We start from the raw sequence: 17094 nt of genomic DNA, 5'->3' as shown, positions 1-17094 counted from the left end.
GGCTGTCGCCGGTCAATATGATTGACGTGATTTGATAGTGATTTCAGACACCTGTCACGCCTGAGGCGTTCCCCATAACGTCGTTGACGTATTGTCTCGTTCCCTGTTCTGAGGGAACATAGGTTACAGTCGTAACCTGAGACGTTTTTGATTATCAAATTATCATTTTGTATTTTTCCTTAGGGCTGCACAATATTGGAATAAACAAACACTGCTATATTTTGCTTTTCTGCTATATATATATACACATTTATTTATATAAATTGTGATATGAAAAAAAACAGGAATTTTCTCCAGATAACTTAAATATGAAAGAATGAATCAATCCTTTTGTTGGGCAGTGCATCTGCATAGAAATTAAAATAAATATGATTGTCAATTACTTTGTCTCATTGCAGTTACAATAAATGTTTCTTTACAAAATGATGGATGTTTATTTTATTAACTCTATCTGCATTTTAGAATAAAGGAGCAGTGCAATGGGATCTCCTGTTACTCTTCGTATCCTGTTTGGAGGACCGGAAGATTCACGAAAGTTTACCCTTGACTCAGGACTTCCTGCGTCTGTCAATGAACTGCGCAACGTATTGAGGACATGCTTTAATTTTACAGAGGAGTTCAGACTTCAGTATTTTGATCCTGATTTTAATGAATTCATTAATTTGAGTTCAATGAATGAGATCAAAGACAAGAGCACTTTGAGAGTGATTATCTTGCCAAGTGAGACCTTTATAACTTTATTTCCTATAGTCCAAGAAATGGAAGACACACAGACAGTCTCCCCCATTTCAACCCAGTGCTCCGATAATGCAGCACTGGCCACACTTAACAGCAATGACACATTCACACAGTTTTCCTCATCTTCCTCACAAGTTCCATCTTCATTTCATAGAACCTCCTGGCCAGATCCCTTTCTGATACCTACATTTTCATATGATGCAGAAGTTGAACTGGAGAAGGGGAACAGAGACTTTATAGCAAATGGAACTTGTCTAGTTCCTGGCTACAAGCTCAAATCTGTCATCCTGGACTACATGGCAGAAGAAATAATGAAGTACTCAGCTTACCCCAGTAATTCCCAACTTGAAAAAGCAGCTATAGCGTTATCTTAACTCACCCCTGTTTGACAGAGCAAGGATCGTCCTCGGGCCATTGGGGATGGAAAAACTCTCTTAAAATGAAGATGGCAAACTATCGCACTAAGCTTGTGCAACTTGGATGTCCAGAGGTCCTTGTCAACTCCCAGAAAAACAAAAAACGTGGCAAAGGCAAGCCTGCTGCAAATATTAAAAAACCTAGGAGGGCAGAGGTCAATTATATTCTCTGCCATCCAAAGGGAATTACCAAGGAAAGCCTTGAAGAGGACAGAGTTTCAATGCTGAGTGACCTGACAAAGAAAAATACAGAGGCAGTGATAAGGCAAAAACTGGAGCGCACATTCTCTTACAGAGGGGAAGAGGTGGTCCAAGAGCCAACTATAGCAGATTTCCAAAGTAGATGGCCAGCCCTGTTCCAGGTTAATGAAGTAAGTGCAATACAGAGGTAAATATGGTGTATTAGATATATCCCTGTCTCTCTGTCTTGAACTCTGTCTTTTTTATGCCTTTACAGATAAATGCCGAATTCATTAGGATCACTACAGTTCCACTTCATTCAACATTCTTTGCGTATCTCGACCAGCATTCTGACAGGCTCATCAAAGTCTTCCGCAGTGCCAAAGGAGTTGTTCAAAGAAAGATACACAACATTTTGGCTGTGTTGGATGAGGTATGTTATATTTAAGCTATGCTTTAAAACATTTAAATTTCTACACATGAACAGCTATTTCATAACTTTTGTGTATTGTTTTCTAATATAAAATATTTGATCAAATATTAGATTTAACTGTATCATACTTTTCATACCTTTCAAACTCCTTTCATTCCTAAATTTCTTTTTATACCTGGATTCCTCAATTCTGTCCACATTTTGCACATCGTGGAAATCAATATGGCCCTACATCTTCTGGTCTTATCTCCATTATTTCTGTCTTTCTTAGCCTCTTTTCTACTGGGCTTCATTCCAGTCCAAAATTGTCATGCTTCACTCGTTAACTTCCCTCCGTCTCGTTCACTCGGATGTACGTCATAGGGCCCTATAATTTCCGCGATCACGGAGTCGCGGGTGGGATCGCGAAACTGGCCAATTAACGCAGAATCTAGTGTTAACGCGGAATTTCGTGGAATTTTACACATTTCCCTCCATTGAAAATGTATGTACGGTATACTGTCCTTGTCCAGAAAGGAAATAAAGACATCATCAAAGTAGTCCATGTGACATCAGTGGGTTAGTTAGAAAGTTTGAAGCATCGAAAATAAATTTTGGTCCAAAAATAAAAAACTACGACTTAATTCAGCATTGTATTGTCTTCCGGTTCTGTTGTGGATCCGCGTTCAGTGACGCTGCTGACGTAAGACGCTGCTGACGTGTGTCTGGTGCGCCCGAGCTTCGTTTACAGTCTGAGGGAGACGCACGCTGGAAACAAAACAATCTTCGCAAACATGTCTAAGGATTTCCACACAGAGGAAGACCAGCATTTTTTTGCCCAGCCATATTTATTTGAACCCGAATACACAGACGCACCAGATACACGTCAGCAGCGTCTTCGTCAGCAGAGTCACTGCGGACTCGTGAACGCGGATTGACAACAGAACCGGAAGACAATACAATGCTGAATAAAGTCGTACTTTTTGTTATTTTTGGACCAAAATGTATTTTCGATGCTTCAAAACATTCTAACTAACCCACTGATGTCACATGGAGTACTTTGATGATGTCTTTATTTCCTTTCTGGACAAGGACAGTATACCGTACATACATTTTCAATGGAGGGACAGAAAACTCTCGGACTAAATCTAAAATATCTTAAACTGTGTTCCGAAGATGAACGGAGGTCTTACGGGGTTGGAACGACATGACGTCATTAATGACATCATTTTAAATTTTGTGTGAACTATCCCTTTAAGAGTGACCCTCTTTTTTTTAATAACAGATATTGAGTATTGTCAGATATTTAAGTATCGATATGTATCAAAATATAGATATTTTGACAACACTACGTAATATTTTCTTTCTACAAACATTCAGTCCATTAATCATTCTGAGCTCCTTACCCCCTTGACTTATGATCAGCTCTTCAAAACCTGTGGCTTTTTTCAGTCCAAATATCGGGGTTTTTATTGGTTTATGATGGGATATTTTTATTGGCTACCGAAATGCCGGTCAAAGATTTGAATATCAAGTCAAATTGTACTCTGTAACGAAATGTGATTTTAGAAGTAGCAAAAATTAAGATACAATTAATACAAAATGAAATTCACTTTCATTTCTGTTTGATGTCTTTGTTAAAGTTTTAAAGCATCTTTTAGTGCCGCTTTCAGAGCGGTCACGTCCGTAAAATTTTTTCCTCATAAATGTGAACAAGAAAAATAAAATAAAATGAATATTTTATGTTCTGTGGAGGCTACAGTTACTCATAATTTCTATTCTGAATATGTAACGCCGGTACATGTATTCCGTTACTCTCCAACACTGATATTAGTATATAAACTTATCTGCAAGATATTTTAATAACACGGTTTTGGCGGTTATAGAGTTCTAATGAAGGTGTTCAACTATAACCGTCAGTCTCACGGTTATATAATAACCATCACACCCCTAGCGAAGTAGATTACTTATCTTAATATGTACTTATCGTATTTTCCGCACTATAAGGCGCACCGGATTATAAGGCGCACCTTTAATGAATTACCTATTTTAGAACATTTTTCATGCTGTATATAGGACGCACCGGATTATAAGGCGCATAAGATACTACAGTCAAACGTTTGACTGGGTTTGCGTTATGCATCCACTAGATGTGCTAAAGGGAATATAGCGAGTGCGCGGCGCCGGAGGCGACGTTTATTAGTAAGCCTGAGCGCGCTGGGGCGGGAACGTAACTTACATTCGCAGCCTGACTCATTTGAGTATTCATGTGCGGCGGCTCGCTGACAGCAACAGTTTTGAATGAGATGACCCGGTTATTGTGAACGGGGAACGCTTTATGAACATTCTGTGACGCGCGAGCAGCGCCGGGGACAGTGTGTCTGTTCGTATGTCTGTTAGTAAGAGTGAGCGCTCGTGAGCGGGCACGTGACTTACACACAACCTGATTTATACGAGGTTGAACTGGCCGTGTGACAGAGCGGGGCATAAGATGGACACGAGCGCGAGTTCGCGGGTGAATTTAATAACGCGGAGCGTTATTAACCAATTGATCCAATTAACCAATTGATCCATATATAAGGCGCTCCGGATTATAAGGCACACTATCGTTTTTTGAGAAAATTAAAGGCTTTTAAGTGCGCCTTATAGTGCGGAAAATACGGTAAGTGAAATTACAGATTTAAAAGTATACTCAAAGTACAAGTACCTGAAAAAACGACTTAATTACAGTAACTTGTAGTTGTAATTCGTTACTTCCACCTCTGCTTCCATCGCATGCACAATAATTTCTTGTGATTATAATACAAGACATATTTTGATCACTACGTCTGGCATCTGCACAAAGAAAAAAAAGTTGTATGATTGCATGTACGTGGGTCAGGTGACAGAGGTCATTTATTTTGCGTTAATTTGAATGATGTATTTCAGTGCATTTCTATTCAAAGTTGTTGTTCTTCTTATTAGCCTATTTGTTATTATAACTAAAATTGAAATAACTACATTTTTGGAACAATTTACAAAAATCATCATGGCGAGCCATGGTTTGAAAACCTGTGATGCACATGACAGGGAGTCAGCTGCCTTCACAAAGTGAAGTGTTTGGTATTGCAATACTTAAACTTGAACTTCTTAAATCTTGCCCATGCAAGTTTAGTGGGATGTTTTTTTTGTTTTTGTTTTAACCATAACATAATTTCTTGTGCTCTCCAACTTAAAGGACTGTGACCAGTGGGGGAAATTAAAAGAGGAGATTGTCCTTGGGATCTGTGTGGGTCCACAACAACCACCAAAGGTGTCAATTGTAATTGAGGGAGTAGAGGTACTCGGGGAAATACAGGCTGTGCTGTGTGCCATCACTTTGCTTATGGGCATAATTTAAGCTCTGGATTTGAGTTACCCATCCAACCTGCAACATAATTTTGAGGTCTTTCAAAAATTGTTTCTGTGTCTGGATGGACAAAGGCTGTGAGACAGAGTTCAAAAGCTAAAGCTGAAAATGTTTGAGTAGATCAGTTTTGTGTTGTTTTTGCAAAACAATGTGTTTTGTCTGCATTTTTGCATTAAAATAAATTGTAAATGTGAACTTAGTGATTACCTGACAGAGTAGATTGATCAGTGTTTATTCTGCAGACCAGTTTTTATTTTGTTTTGTGAACAGCTCTCCTAGCACTACTGTTTAATAGTGTTGTGTACACTTGTTTTAAGCCATTGTGCAGTTCTTAAATTCATGAAATGAATAAACAAAGGCTATTTGAATTGTTTGCTTTTTTGGTGTGCTTACTGTAATGGCATATTTTTGAAGGTATGGTAATGTATGCAACAATATGAAAGACATGCATGCAAGCAATTCTAAGATCAGCACAATATTGTAATTTGACTCAAGAAAAAATGCATTAGATTGTGACATTCTTTTAGACCTACTAGAAAAACACATTGGTCCGTGTAATGCAAAAGTTACATTTAACTCTGGAAAAATTACATTAGTTCAATTTAATACAGTAAGTTTGACTTTCAAGGAAAATTACATCCAGTCAATGTAATACAGTTCAGTTTGATTTTAAGAAAATTACATTAGGTCAATGTAATACAGTTCAGTTTGATTTTAAGAAAATTACATTAGGTCAATGTAATACAGTTAAGTTTGATTTTAAGAAGTTACATTAGGTCAATGTAATTGTGATAATTCAGATAGTTTTATTACATCCATCAGACATGATTACATACAGCTTTATTAATGTAATAATGTTTTGTGGAAATTTGCCACATGATTAATATACATTCAACTGATGAGGTATTTTTTTGAGTGTATCCATCATAAAAGTGCATCTATCCATGATAAAAGTGCATCTATCCATGATAAAATGCATCTATCCATCATAAATGTGCATCTATCCATCATAAAAGTGCATCTATCCATGACAAAAAGTGCATTTATCCATCATAAAAGTGCATCTGTCCATCATAAAAGTGCATCTATCCATCATAAAAATGCATCTATCCATGATAAAATTGCATCTATCCATGATAAAATCCATCTGTCCATCTTAAAAGTGCATCTATCCATGATAAAAGTGCATCTATCCATGATAAAAGTGCATCTATCCATCATAAAAGTGCATCTATCCATCATAAAAGTGCATCTATCCATCATAAAAGTGCATCTATCCATGATAAAAGTGCATCTATCCATCATAAAAGTGCATCTATCCATGATAAAAGTGCATCTGCTTATGGACAGTTATCAAGTTAGACTGATAAGACCAGACACCGTCGGTTCTAATTATCATATTGAGAGGACTCGAGCCTGCAGGCAAGGTACCTCCATGTTATAGAACCTAACAAATGTGGACGGCGAGGACCAGCCGGCCGCCCCACATAAGTCTTGAATTGGCACACCACTGGACCAGACCACTAGAGAGATGGCGTCCACTATCCATCTGGACAGTCTCTGCTTCATTAAAGTCGTGTAAGGAACTTAGCTCAGGTTTGGGGAACAAATATTCAACAATTATTAATTTGGAAACAACAGTGATTGAATACGGGCCTGAACTAGATCATCATACATAAAAATCACCCAAATAGGGATTATATAGCTCACGCGTCTGCTTCAGAGATATATAGTTAATTAACTCAACGAATTGTAATTAATTAAGTATATAATTGATATGCAGGCGGGCTATATTAATTTTCAGAATACCTTAATAGAGTTACTGCAACTGTTATCCAAACTAATCTGTTCGTCCACCGAGCTGCTTGTTCGATATTCGTTACCAATTCTCAAAAAGGTTTATCCTTAGTATCAGTTTACTAATCAAATTAGTTAACTTTATCAGTATCAGCTCGTAGCTTTAGATCGTACATTAAAGAGGCTTTGTTCCGTGACCAATAAACAGAGACAATCAAGAGTATAATGGGTTTAATAAAAATGAACTAGACAATACAACTACATTTAAAAATGAATATATCGAACAATAAAAACAAAAACAGTAAGAAAGAAAAGTAGAAGACAGGAAAACAAAGATTGTTACCAAAGTTGAACCTTAAGAACCAACAAGGAAAATACACACTTTAACGCGCTGGAATCTGGATTGAATTATACTTGCACTGGACCTTTATGTCGCTAGACAAGCCGGCGTGTGTGGGTGTGGACGTCCTCGTAGTTGGTGAGCTGGAAGCGTCCTTTCGGTGTTTCGAGGGCGTGTTTTGCTCGCGGGAAATTCGAAAGTCTTAAAGGTTTGCTGTGGAGGAGTCCTTTCACCCGGAGGATATAGGACTTCTATCAAAACGTAAAATGCTGTGTTCGGTCTGCCGACAAGAACTGAGCATCAAATAAAAGACTGAGTTAAACGTAAAATAAAACCGAAGATAAAATAAGGCGACTAGGTCGCAGGACATACACAGGAAGAGTAGCACGAAGAAGAGAGAGAGTTGAGCCATGTCGCGGTCTTTTAAAATGAAACTAAACGCCCCTTTCTGTGGAAGCACAGTCCAATAGCAACTCACAGATTTTTGGCGCCCGATATTCCCTTTGTCTTAATCTGATGACCTCATTCGCGTGTTTTATGAGGACGAGCGTTTGGCCTTTCACTTACAAAGAAGGGAAAAACATAGTAGAATATTTTTTTTCATTAACTTCTTACATATATTCGGCTCGAGCAAGTTGAGCGATTTCGTTTAATACCAATCACTCTGTGTTTGTTACGCATACAAGGATATATATAAACTCTTAGACCTTTATAGAAGTCCGCAAGGTTCAACTACATAACTAACAGTCCTAGATAGACTCGATACAGTATAAACTTCAAACATACAGGAATACATCATGTTTACATTTCATAATCCCTCATTTCTGGGTTTTAATGTTATAGATGCATATATGCGTGTGTATGTGTGTGTGTGTGTTGTCCATTTGCGCATCTGGCATTCCTTCCTCACTGGGGGGGGGGGTTTGGAGATAACGGTCTTCTTGGATGTGGGCTCGCGAACAAATCAGGATCGCGCGAGGATCTCTGTGGGGACTCATTACGCTGTAAAGGTGTCACAAACTAATCTACCCTCCAGACTGGCTGGCGCTAACGGAAGATTTAGAATTGGAAGAGTCATAGGTTGGGGCTTTAGAAACCCTTGTTAACGTGTGTTTATTGTGTTAAGGAATGCTGACTTCATGATTCTGCGCGCATACTTTACAGTCGGTAACCCCTGGAGTCACCAACCCCAAATTCCATGGTAAGCATGGTAAGCTGCTATGGCTGCCACATACACTTTGAGCGTGGATGGGGAATGACCCCCATCCAAAAGCTCTTGTAGGAAGGAGAGTACCACTGACACCTCGCATGACTGTGCCTCGAGGTCCCTAGCTGTGCACCAGCTGGTAAATACTGACCACTTCAGGGCATAGAGGTGCCTGGTAGACGGTGCTCTATCCTCAGTGATGGTATTCAAGACCTTTTCTGGGAGGTCCCAGGATACCCGTTGAGGGGCCACACATGGAGTATAATGTGACTTAACGCCCTCCTCACTGGCACCAGACAGGGCACAATGTCCATCATCAGCTCCGGAAACCACGCCTGGGTTTTCCAGAGAGGGGCTACTAAGAGGACTGGGCATCCGCTTTGCTTGATCAGTCTGATGACCTGAGGGATCATAGAGACTGGCGGGAACACATATAGAGGGCGTCCTTTGAAAAGAACATTGAGCAATGAGTGTTGCTTTTCGAGGCAAAGAGGTCGACCTCTGTGAAACAGTTGAGAGACCACTCGTCTGGGGGAGTGTTGTCTCGAGATAGCATGTCAGCTCCCAAATTTTGGACACCCGGGAGATTTCTGGCCATGATATACAGGTTGCCCGATCTGAGGCCACCCTGCTGATTTATGTATGACACTGACATGTTGTCTGTGTGGACCAAGACGTGGTGTCCTCTGAGGTCCGGCAGAAACGCGTTCAGGGCTAAACAAACTGCTCTCATTTTAAGGCATTTGATATGTAAGGTCTTCTCCAGGCTCAACCAGAAGCCTGAGACAAGCTTGCCCTCGCACAGCACCCCCAAACTTGGTTGGAGGCGTCTGTGAAAATTACCTTCCTCCTGGAGGTCCCCCCCATGGTCACGCCCGACTGGTACCAGTTTTGGGCTTTCCAGGGGACCAGAGCTCTGATGCAGCGCTGGTTCACTGTAACGTGCAGGTGTCCTGACCGCCACGCATGAGCTGGCACACGGCACTTTAGCCAGTCATGAAGGGGGCGCATATTCGGTAACCCTAGTTGGAGTACTGATGATGCCGCGGCCATGAGCCCGAGAAGCCTCTGAAACTTCCTGAGGGGCGTGCACGCACCTACCCTGAAGGAGGCTATCAGGTGTTGGATAGAGAGAAAGCGCTCTGGTGTGAGCCGAGCTCTCATCAGTGTTGAGTCGATAACTGTGCCCAGAAAGGTTACGTTCTGGCTGGTTTGCTTTTGGGAAAATTGATCCTGAGCCCCAGGCATTCCAAATGTCCCAGGAGCATGGATCTGTGTGTCAACAATTCTGCCTTCGACTGAGCCATAACGAACCATCGAGATAGTTCAGCACGTGCACTCCCTGTTGCCTCAGGGGAGAAAGTGCAGCGTCCATGCACTTCGTAAATGTACGGGGTGCCAGGGACAGATCGAACAGTAGGACCGTATATTGATAAACCTGCCCCTCGAAGGCGAATCTCAAGAATGGCCTGGGTTTGGGCGTTATCTGAATTGAAAGTAAGCATTTTTCAGATCCACCGTAAAAAAAAACAATCCTCCGGGCGAATTTGTTTTGTTTTGCTTAATTTGCTTTGTGTAATGCATTGGTCAAAAAAAGTCAGGGTAATTTTTTTTTTCTCAGAAAGAATTTTTTATTGCTATGGCAATGCAGTTTATAGCTTGTTTTAGGGTTCATCACTGTGGAGTATAGTTCTACTGTATTAATAAATGACAATTTGGGATTTATTTCATTTGTTAACTCTCACTCATTACATGGCATTAGTGGTTTTAAGGAATAGGAGTTGGTATACAGTGGGTGTGCAAATATGGGTGGTGTTTTTGATCATATGTTGTGGGCCAGTCTGGGCCAAAATGCCAGGGCCGATTTTTTGTCCCAGTCCGTCCCTGTGTATAATGGTGTCAATGCAGGCAGATCAATTATATTGTTTAATATTAAATTAAATGTCCCCAACTAAATAAGACAAAAGCCAAAAGCAACAAAGGCCAAAAAAGGCGACATTGGCAAGAACACCAAACCTCCATCATTGATAGAATGGAGAAAAACCCTTGCTCAGTCGGGTGGCCAGGGGCCTATACCATGAAGCTGGTTTAGGTGGCTAGCCAGGTATGTTTTAGCTTAGTTTGCGCCAACCCTGGGTTTTAGGTACTATGAAAGTGGTTTGGCTTTTAGCAGTGTTCATCGCCATAGTAACTAACGTTCCACGGCTAACCTGGTCCGGGGCAGGTTATGCTCCAGGTAAGAGGTTGCAAAACGAACTTGGACCAATCAGCTGTGAGCAAAGTGACACATGCCTGATGCGATAAAGTCACTCCACCTGTTTCTACTCCAAATTAAAGGTCACTACATAGCAGATGATTTTTAAAGACAAAATTGTCTAGCTTTTAGTAATGCTTATTTAGAATAATAATTTTGTATGATTTAGATATTATTTATTATTTTAATATTAATTATGAATCGATCACACGTACAATTTTAGTTTATCAATTATTTTTATGCACAGTACAAAGGTGCAGTGTGTGACTTTTAGCGACATCTAGCGGTTCGGTTGCGAGTTTACACTAAGGGCTCAGCCCACTGCTCACCCCTCCCTTTCGAAGAAGCTACGGTGGCTCAAACGGGACAAACATCGTCGTCTGAGACGGCAGAGAATAGCCAGAGTAAACCAAGTTTCTGTACCACAGTCCATTATAAACCACATCATGGATAAAGTTTACAAAGCAATAGTCAGGTGAGGATCAAGGGTCTAAATACGTAATATAATAATAGTAATTAGTTGATTGTCTCACGAACGTAACCAGCACATTTCTCCCCACATAGCAAAGCCATAACACAGCGAGGGAGAAGAATTAAGTTACATGAAACAATCCAACTACATATCTTACACCACTGACAAGGGAAAAGTCACTACTCACGGTGTTTATGGCTAGCTTCTAGCTTTCTGCTGCTTCTCTTTCAAGGTAGTGACGAAACGCGCTCTGTAACGCTGTTTGTTCGCTGTCGGCTACGGTAGAAACATGGCGTCACAATATGTCGACCTTCATAAACGGGGATTCCTGCGGTTATGTAGATATAAATGTCTCATTCTAAGGAAATAAAAACATTACGGTTTATTAAGTAAGTTCTTTATACACCACTGAACACATAGTTATGGATGTCATATTGCATTTTTGTTAATAGATACTCAAAAGTTTTACACATTGCACCTTTAAATTAATAAATATATAAAGGTAATATAAATATGCTTTAGAATCAACAGATTAAGCTATATAAAATGACTACATGTGAGCTTAAATGTTCAATTCTCTCTATACTTTTATCAACTGTATAAACTTACTTCACAACTTTTACTTGCACTGATATAGCAAGACTTTTTCTCTTAGTAGTCCTCTTTCATAGATATTTTCTTCTTGCTGTGTAAATTTGTTTAAATTCTTAATATTTTTCAATCTCGTAATATCCTGCAGAAGAGAGAAGTGAATGGTGCTGCTATTCTTGCGAGAAATGAATCTCAGTTTCACTCTTTCTCAGCGTGTGATTGGCTGTTCGCTACTGATGTCACACCTAAACTCCTAAACTCAAGATCACAGCCTGAGTTGACAGAGAAAGTTGATGATCAGCATCATGGTACCAACAAAGCCTGGTTGGATTAATTTGGTTTTGTCAACTCGAAACTAATCCTGCAATCTTGAGTTTGTTCAACTACCATTATGGTACAGGCCCCAGTTCTCCTCTGGCCAACGAACAAACAGTGTCAGGGCTGCCAACTCTCACACATTCAGCGTGAGGCTCGCGCAATTGACACTTTTCACACGCTCTCACGCCACACATTCATTTTCTAATGCAGAGAACAATCGCGAAGAAGAGGACACTGACACCGGCAGACAAGACAGAGCAGGTTACTTTTCAAATTAAACAAATATGAACCTCTCAAATTCTGTCAATATCAAGATAGTATCCTGGATCCATGAAATAACTGGAATAACTTGCTAGAAATAACTAGCAATGATAAATCTGCTTGCCTCTATGGGAATTTAACATAGGGTTGTACTGACTTATGCACCCTGTATTTTAAGGAAGAACATTTATTTATTTACTATACATTATTCATTCTCAAAGAAAATTGGTGTCCTTAAACGTTGGATTTTTCCTCATTTTTTTTTAATTAAGGCATTAAGATCAATTTCCAAAAGAAGATTTTTGTATTCCTCTTTTTATTCAACTTTAGCATGGGTGTGTTCACTTACACTATCCACTGTATTTGAATAATAGGAATGTACAATGTCCTCAGAATCAGAAATCAGAATCAGAATCAGAAAGAGCTTTATTGCCAAGTGTGCTTGCACACACAAGGAATTTGTTTTGGTACTGAGGCTTCCAGTGGACATATACAAATACAACATGAAACATAATACTACAAATTATAAGAATAAAAAATAAAAATATAAATATATGAGAATAAAACTATCACAGTTGGGTTTAGTCAGAATAGACATTTTCAGATTTACAGATTATGAACCTATTTACAGTGTTTTGAATATTATAAATAAATAAATCTACATATAAGTATCACCTGAGTTGTAGGGTATTGCACTAAACAGTGGGAGTATTGCACTTACAGGCATATGCCTTGGGAGATATGTTAACTGTTCAGGAGGGAAATGGCCTGTGGGAAGAAACTGTTCCTGTGCCGAGATGTTCTTGTGGCCAGTGATCTGAGTCTCCGTCTTGACGGTAACAGTTCGAACAGGTGGTGTCCAGGGTGAGTGGAGTCTGTGATGATTTTCCTATGTGTATGCTAGGTCAAAGAGATGTGTTTTAGTCTAGCTTTGAACTGACAGACTGTGTCTGCTTCCCGGACAATGTTAGGAAGATTGTTCCAAAGTTTTGGTGTTAAATAGGAAAAGGATCTACCGCCAGCAGTCGATTTAGATATTCTAGGTATTATAACTGGCCAGAAAGGGGCGGCAGTGGCTCAGTGGTTCATGTAGGTTGTCTACAAACCGAAAGGTTGGTGGTCCGATCCCCGTTTCCACCTTACCAAGTGTCGAGGTGTCCATGAGCAAGACACCTAACCCCAGCTGCTCCTGACGAGCTGGATGCGCCTTGCATGGCTGACACCGCCGTCGGTGTGTAAGTGAATGTGAGGCAAATATATAAAGCGCTTTGGTGGCCATTGGGTCTGTGGAAGTGCTATATAAATGCAGTCCATTTAAGTAATCAGCAATATTTTAAAATGTATACGATGTTTAATAGGGAGCCAATGCAGTGTTGACAGAACCGGGCTAATATGGTCGTACTTCCTGGTTCTGGTAAGAACTCTAGCGGCTGCGTTTTGAACCAGCTGTAGTTTGTTTATTAAGCGTGCAGGGCAACCACCCAGTAGAGCATTACAATAATCTAGCCTTAAAAACATGAACGCATAAACTTTTCCTCATTTGTCATTGAAAGCATATGTTGTAATATATTTTTAATTGACCTCAAAATTATCTCTCGTTTTTGCCAGTCTCTAAAAAATTGAATGTACACATATTTGTATTACATGTGCTGAGGTAAAGGCCATTTACTTTTGACACATAAAATAAAAATGAATTCCACTGAAATATTTGAATTTGACATTGAAGTTTGAGGTTTGTACAAACTGGTGCAAGTCATGTTTGTCTACATTGAGCAGTTTAGAGTTGTGATAGTTTACATTTGACAACGATTTAAACAATCTAGCAGTTTCTATAGTATATATCCCTTTATGTGAGTGAACCGTGCATCTATGCAGATAAAACTATACTTGAAGTTAGAGGTTTGGGTTAATTTGTTATGTGGCGATATGAAAAAAAGCTTATTTTTTTGCATTTATTTTTGGCCGTATGAGCGATCTGATATTCTATTTGTTGTATTTCTGTTTTGCATAAAACTGATAAGAATGTATTCTAAAATGATCTGACATTAATTTTTGCATGGATTTTATTGAAAAGAGCTTAGGCTCATAATGTAACCAAAAGTTTTAAGATATATGAATATGCTTTTAAGTTTTTCTTGCCTCGTGGGTTTATATTATCTTAGCAATTGAATCTCTGGCAAGCCATTCTTTGTAATCTTCATTGGTGAGGCAAATATCTTGAAACTTGCATCTTCCAGGCTTCATGTTTCAGCCTATTTTTGCAATGTCACCTCACGCGGGAAACATACGAGTAAACGCGCGTAACTAATGTAAATCAAGCAAGCTAGTATACATAAGCCAAGACACAAGGTGTTGGCGAAATAACACATTAGCAGACCGGAGGGAACAATATGCGTTTTTCCCAGAATTCTAGCATAAAATAAATTCAAACAATTTCAAGGCCCTGTATCTATGTTTATTTTCCAAAACTTTCCAGGGCCTTGCATTATTTTTTAACAAACTTTCAATGATTTCATTTCAAGGACCAGAAGGAATCCTGCCAACCCAATGCTTCATTCAGTTGTTTCCAAGACTAACCGCCAACATTTACTGATAATAAAGGATTGGTAAAAATGTTTTTTATTCTTAGAGGATTAGTTCACCTCAAAATAAAAATGTCCTGATAATTATCACCCCAACGGCATCCAAGAAGTTCATGTCTTTCTTTCTTCAGAGGAAAAGAAATTAAGTTTTTTGCTAACCAGGCCGTCAATGCAACAACAGTAATTATCTTGTACGCGCTAAAAGCTCTTTTCTAGGATGATATGTGTGGCTCTTAAAAGAGCCTTTGTGTGTGAGCGCCTCCTCGGACTCTACTTGGAGCTGGTGTACTTGGTGACGGCCTTGGTGCCCTCAGACACGGCGTGTTTGGCCAGCTCTCCGGGCAGCAGCAGACGCACGGCGGTCTGGATCTCTCTCGACGTGATGGTGGAGCGCTTGTTGTAGTGAGCGAGACGAGACGCCTCACCGGCGATGCGCTCGAAGATGTCGTTGACGAAAGAGTTCATGATGCCCATCGCCTTGGAGGATATGCCGGTGTCAGGGTGAACCTGCTTCAGCACTTTGTAGACATAGATGGCGTAGCTCTCCTTCCTGGACTTTCTGCGCTTCTTCCCTCCCTTCGCGGCGGTCTTGGTGACGGCTTTCTTGGAGCCTTTCTTCGGCGCGGGCTTGGCTGGTTCAGGCATGATAATGAATGATCGTTAAACTGACTAGTCAATGTGAACACAGGAGCGACACAGAGGCTTTTATACACTGACCTATGCTAATTTACAAAGAGAGACTCAAACCATCTGATTGCCTGTTGCCATTGGCCGAACCCATAACCTCATGTTTCATTGGACAACTCAAAGCATCATGAGGGGAACGAGGGCCAATCACAGACGCTTAAATAATAGCCCCGCTCACCCCCCATGTTTGAACGACAGTTCCCTTTGTTTCATTTCGCGCACTTTTTTTAATTGATTTGAGTGATATTTTGAGAAAATAAACAGTTCTATACATGTATTTTGCACAGTCGTGTAATTAAAAAAGTAAAGATATAATTAAAATAGTGATTAATGTAGTTAATAGTAATTACAATGTGATAAATTATTCATTGTGTTATATAATTATTTGTATATGTAACTTAGGCCTAATATGTAAACTATTGTAATATCTTAAATGTGTTCCTTTGTAATCATGTACATTTTGGAAATTCTCATGTAACTGTTATTTTGTATTAATTAAATCCACAGAGAAAAGTAATGCTGATTAGATTTATATGCATAATTAAAATATGGCTTTGGCCTGTTCGATTATGAAATGGCATATAATTTCTCGTAAGTAACCTATAGAAGATGAGGACCGAAGTAATTTGTTGAAATAAAAAACGACGTTACTGTGAAACTGTAATTGTGTGATTATTACAGAAGTTTATTCAGAAAACGTGGGATTTTATCAACTCTTTCTGAGCGTGAGTGTGTGGCTCTTAAAAGAGCCGTTGGGTTCGTCAGTTTCTCCGGTTTCAGGCGTTTATCCCCCGAAGCCGTACAAGGTGCGTCCCTGTCGCTTCAGCGCGTACACGACATCCATGGCGGTGACGGTCTTCCTCTTGGCGTGCTCGGTGTAGGTGACGGCATCGCGGATCACGTTCTCCAGAAACACCTTCAACACCCCGCGGGTCTCCTCGTAGATCAGCCCGGAGATGCGCTTGACGCCGCCGCGGCGAGCCAGACGCCGAATGGCGGGTTTGGTGATTCCCTGGATGTTATCGCGCAGAACTTTACGGTGACGCTTCGCGCCTCCTTTTCCGAGCCCTTTCCCGCCTTTTCCTCGTCCAGACATGCTGCGAAACAGAGGTGATGTGATGCTCAAAAGAAGACGAAGTAGAAGAATAGTCTGTGAGTGTTGAAGGGAGGTCTTTAATACCCGCTTACAGGACCTGAGAGAAACCAGCGCTACGTCATAGCGCGCACCCCCCCCCCCTTCAAAATATAGAGCGCGAAACATTTACCCGACACACAGATCTGAAGGAGCCTTTTCTTTGTTTTATATTAAATATTAATAATGTTCCAGATCATGTAATTTACAGTAATTACTGGTTGATAATGAACAGTGATGTTCTACAAGCACAGCAAAGTAAACAAATAGGGACACACGACGTCATATCACAATATTGATTATTGTAAAATTATGAATA

At 40.0% G+C, this 17094-nt stretch overlaps 2 protein-coding genes across 2 annotated transcripts; both read right to left on the bottom strand.

Moving 5' to 3' along the window:
* Positions 1-15137: 15137 nt before the first annotated feature.
* On the bottom strand, positions 15138-15601 carry LOC143703888 (histone H2B-like). The gene has a single exon (XM_077197368.1). It carries the CDS (start codon positions 15599-15601, stop codon positions 15227-15229), a length of 375 nt encoding a protein of 124 aa, XP_077053483.1. The 3' UTR covers positions 15138-15226.
* A 774-nt stretch (positions 15602-16375) lies between these two features.
* Positions 16376-16767, bottom strand: LOC143703964 (histone H4). The gene has a single exon (XM_077197405.1). The coding sequence runs from the start codon at positions 16737-16739 to the stop codon at positions 16428-16430; it is 312 nt and encodes a 103-aa protein (XP_077053520.1). The 5' UTR covers positions 16740-16767; the 3' UTR covers positions 16376-16427.
* Positions 16768-17094: the final 327 nt, after the last annotated feature.

Source organism: Siphateles boraxobius, unplaced genomic scaffold (assembly GCF_051911475.1).
Source record: "Siphateles boraxobius isolate OS27281-9 unplaced genomic scaffold, OSU_SipBor_1 39, whole genome shotgun sequence".
Taxonomy (NCBI): Eukaryota; Metazoa; Chordata; class Actinopteri; order Cypriniformes; family Leuciscidae; genus Siphateles; species Siphateles boraxobius.
This window is presented reverse-complemented; position numbering and strand designations above follow the sequence as displayed.

What these genes read in the sequence shown, in the direction of transcription:
- LOC143703964 (XM_077197405.1), bottom strand. Translation starts at nt 16,739, where the DNA reads ATGTCTGGACGAGGAAAAGGCGGGAAAGGGCTCGGAAAAGGAGGCGCG.
- LOC143703888 (XM_077197368.1), bottom strand. Translation starts at nt 15,601, where the DNA reads ATGCCTGAACCAGCCAAGCCCGCGCCGAAGAAAGGCTCCAAGAAAGCC.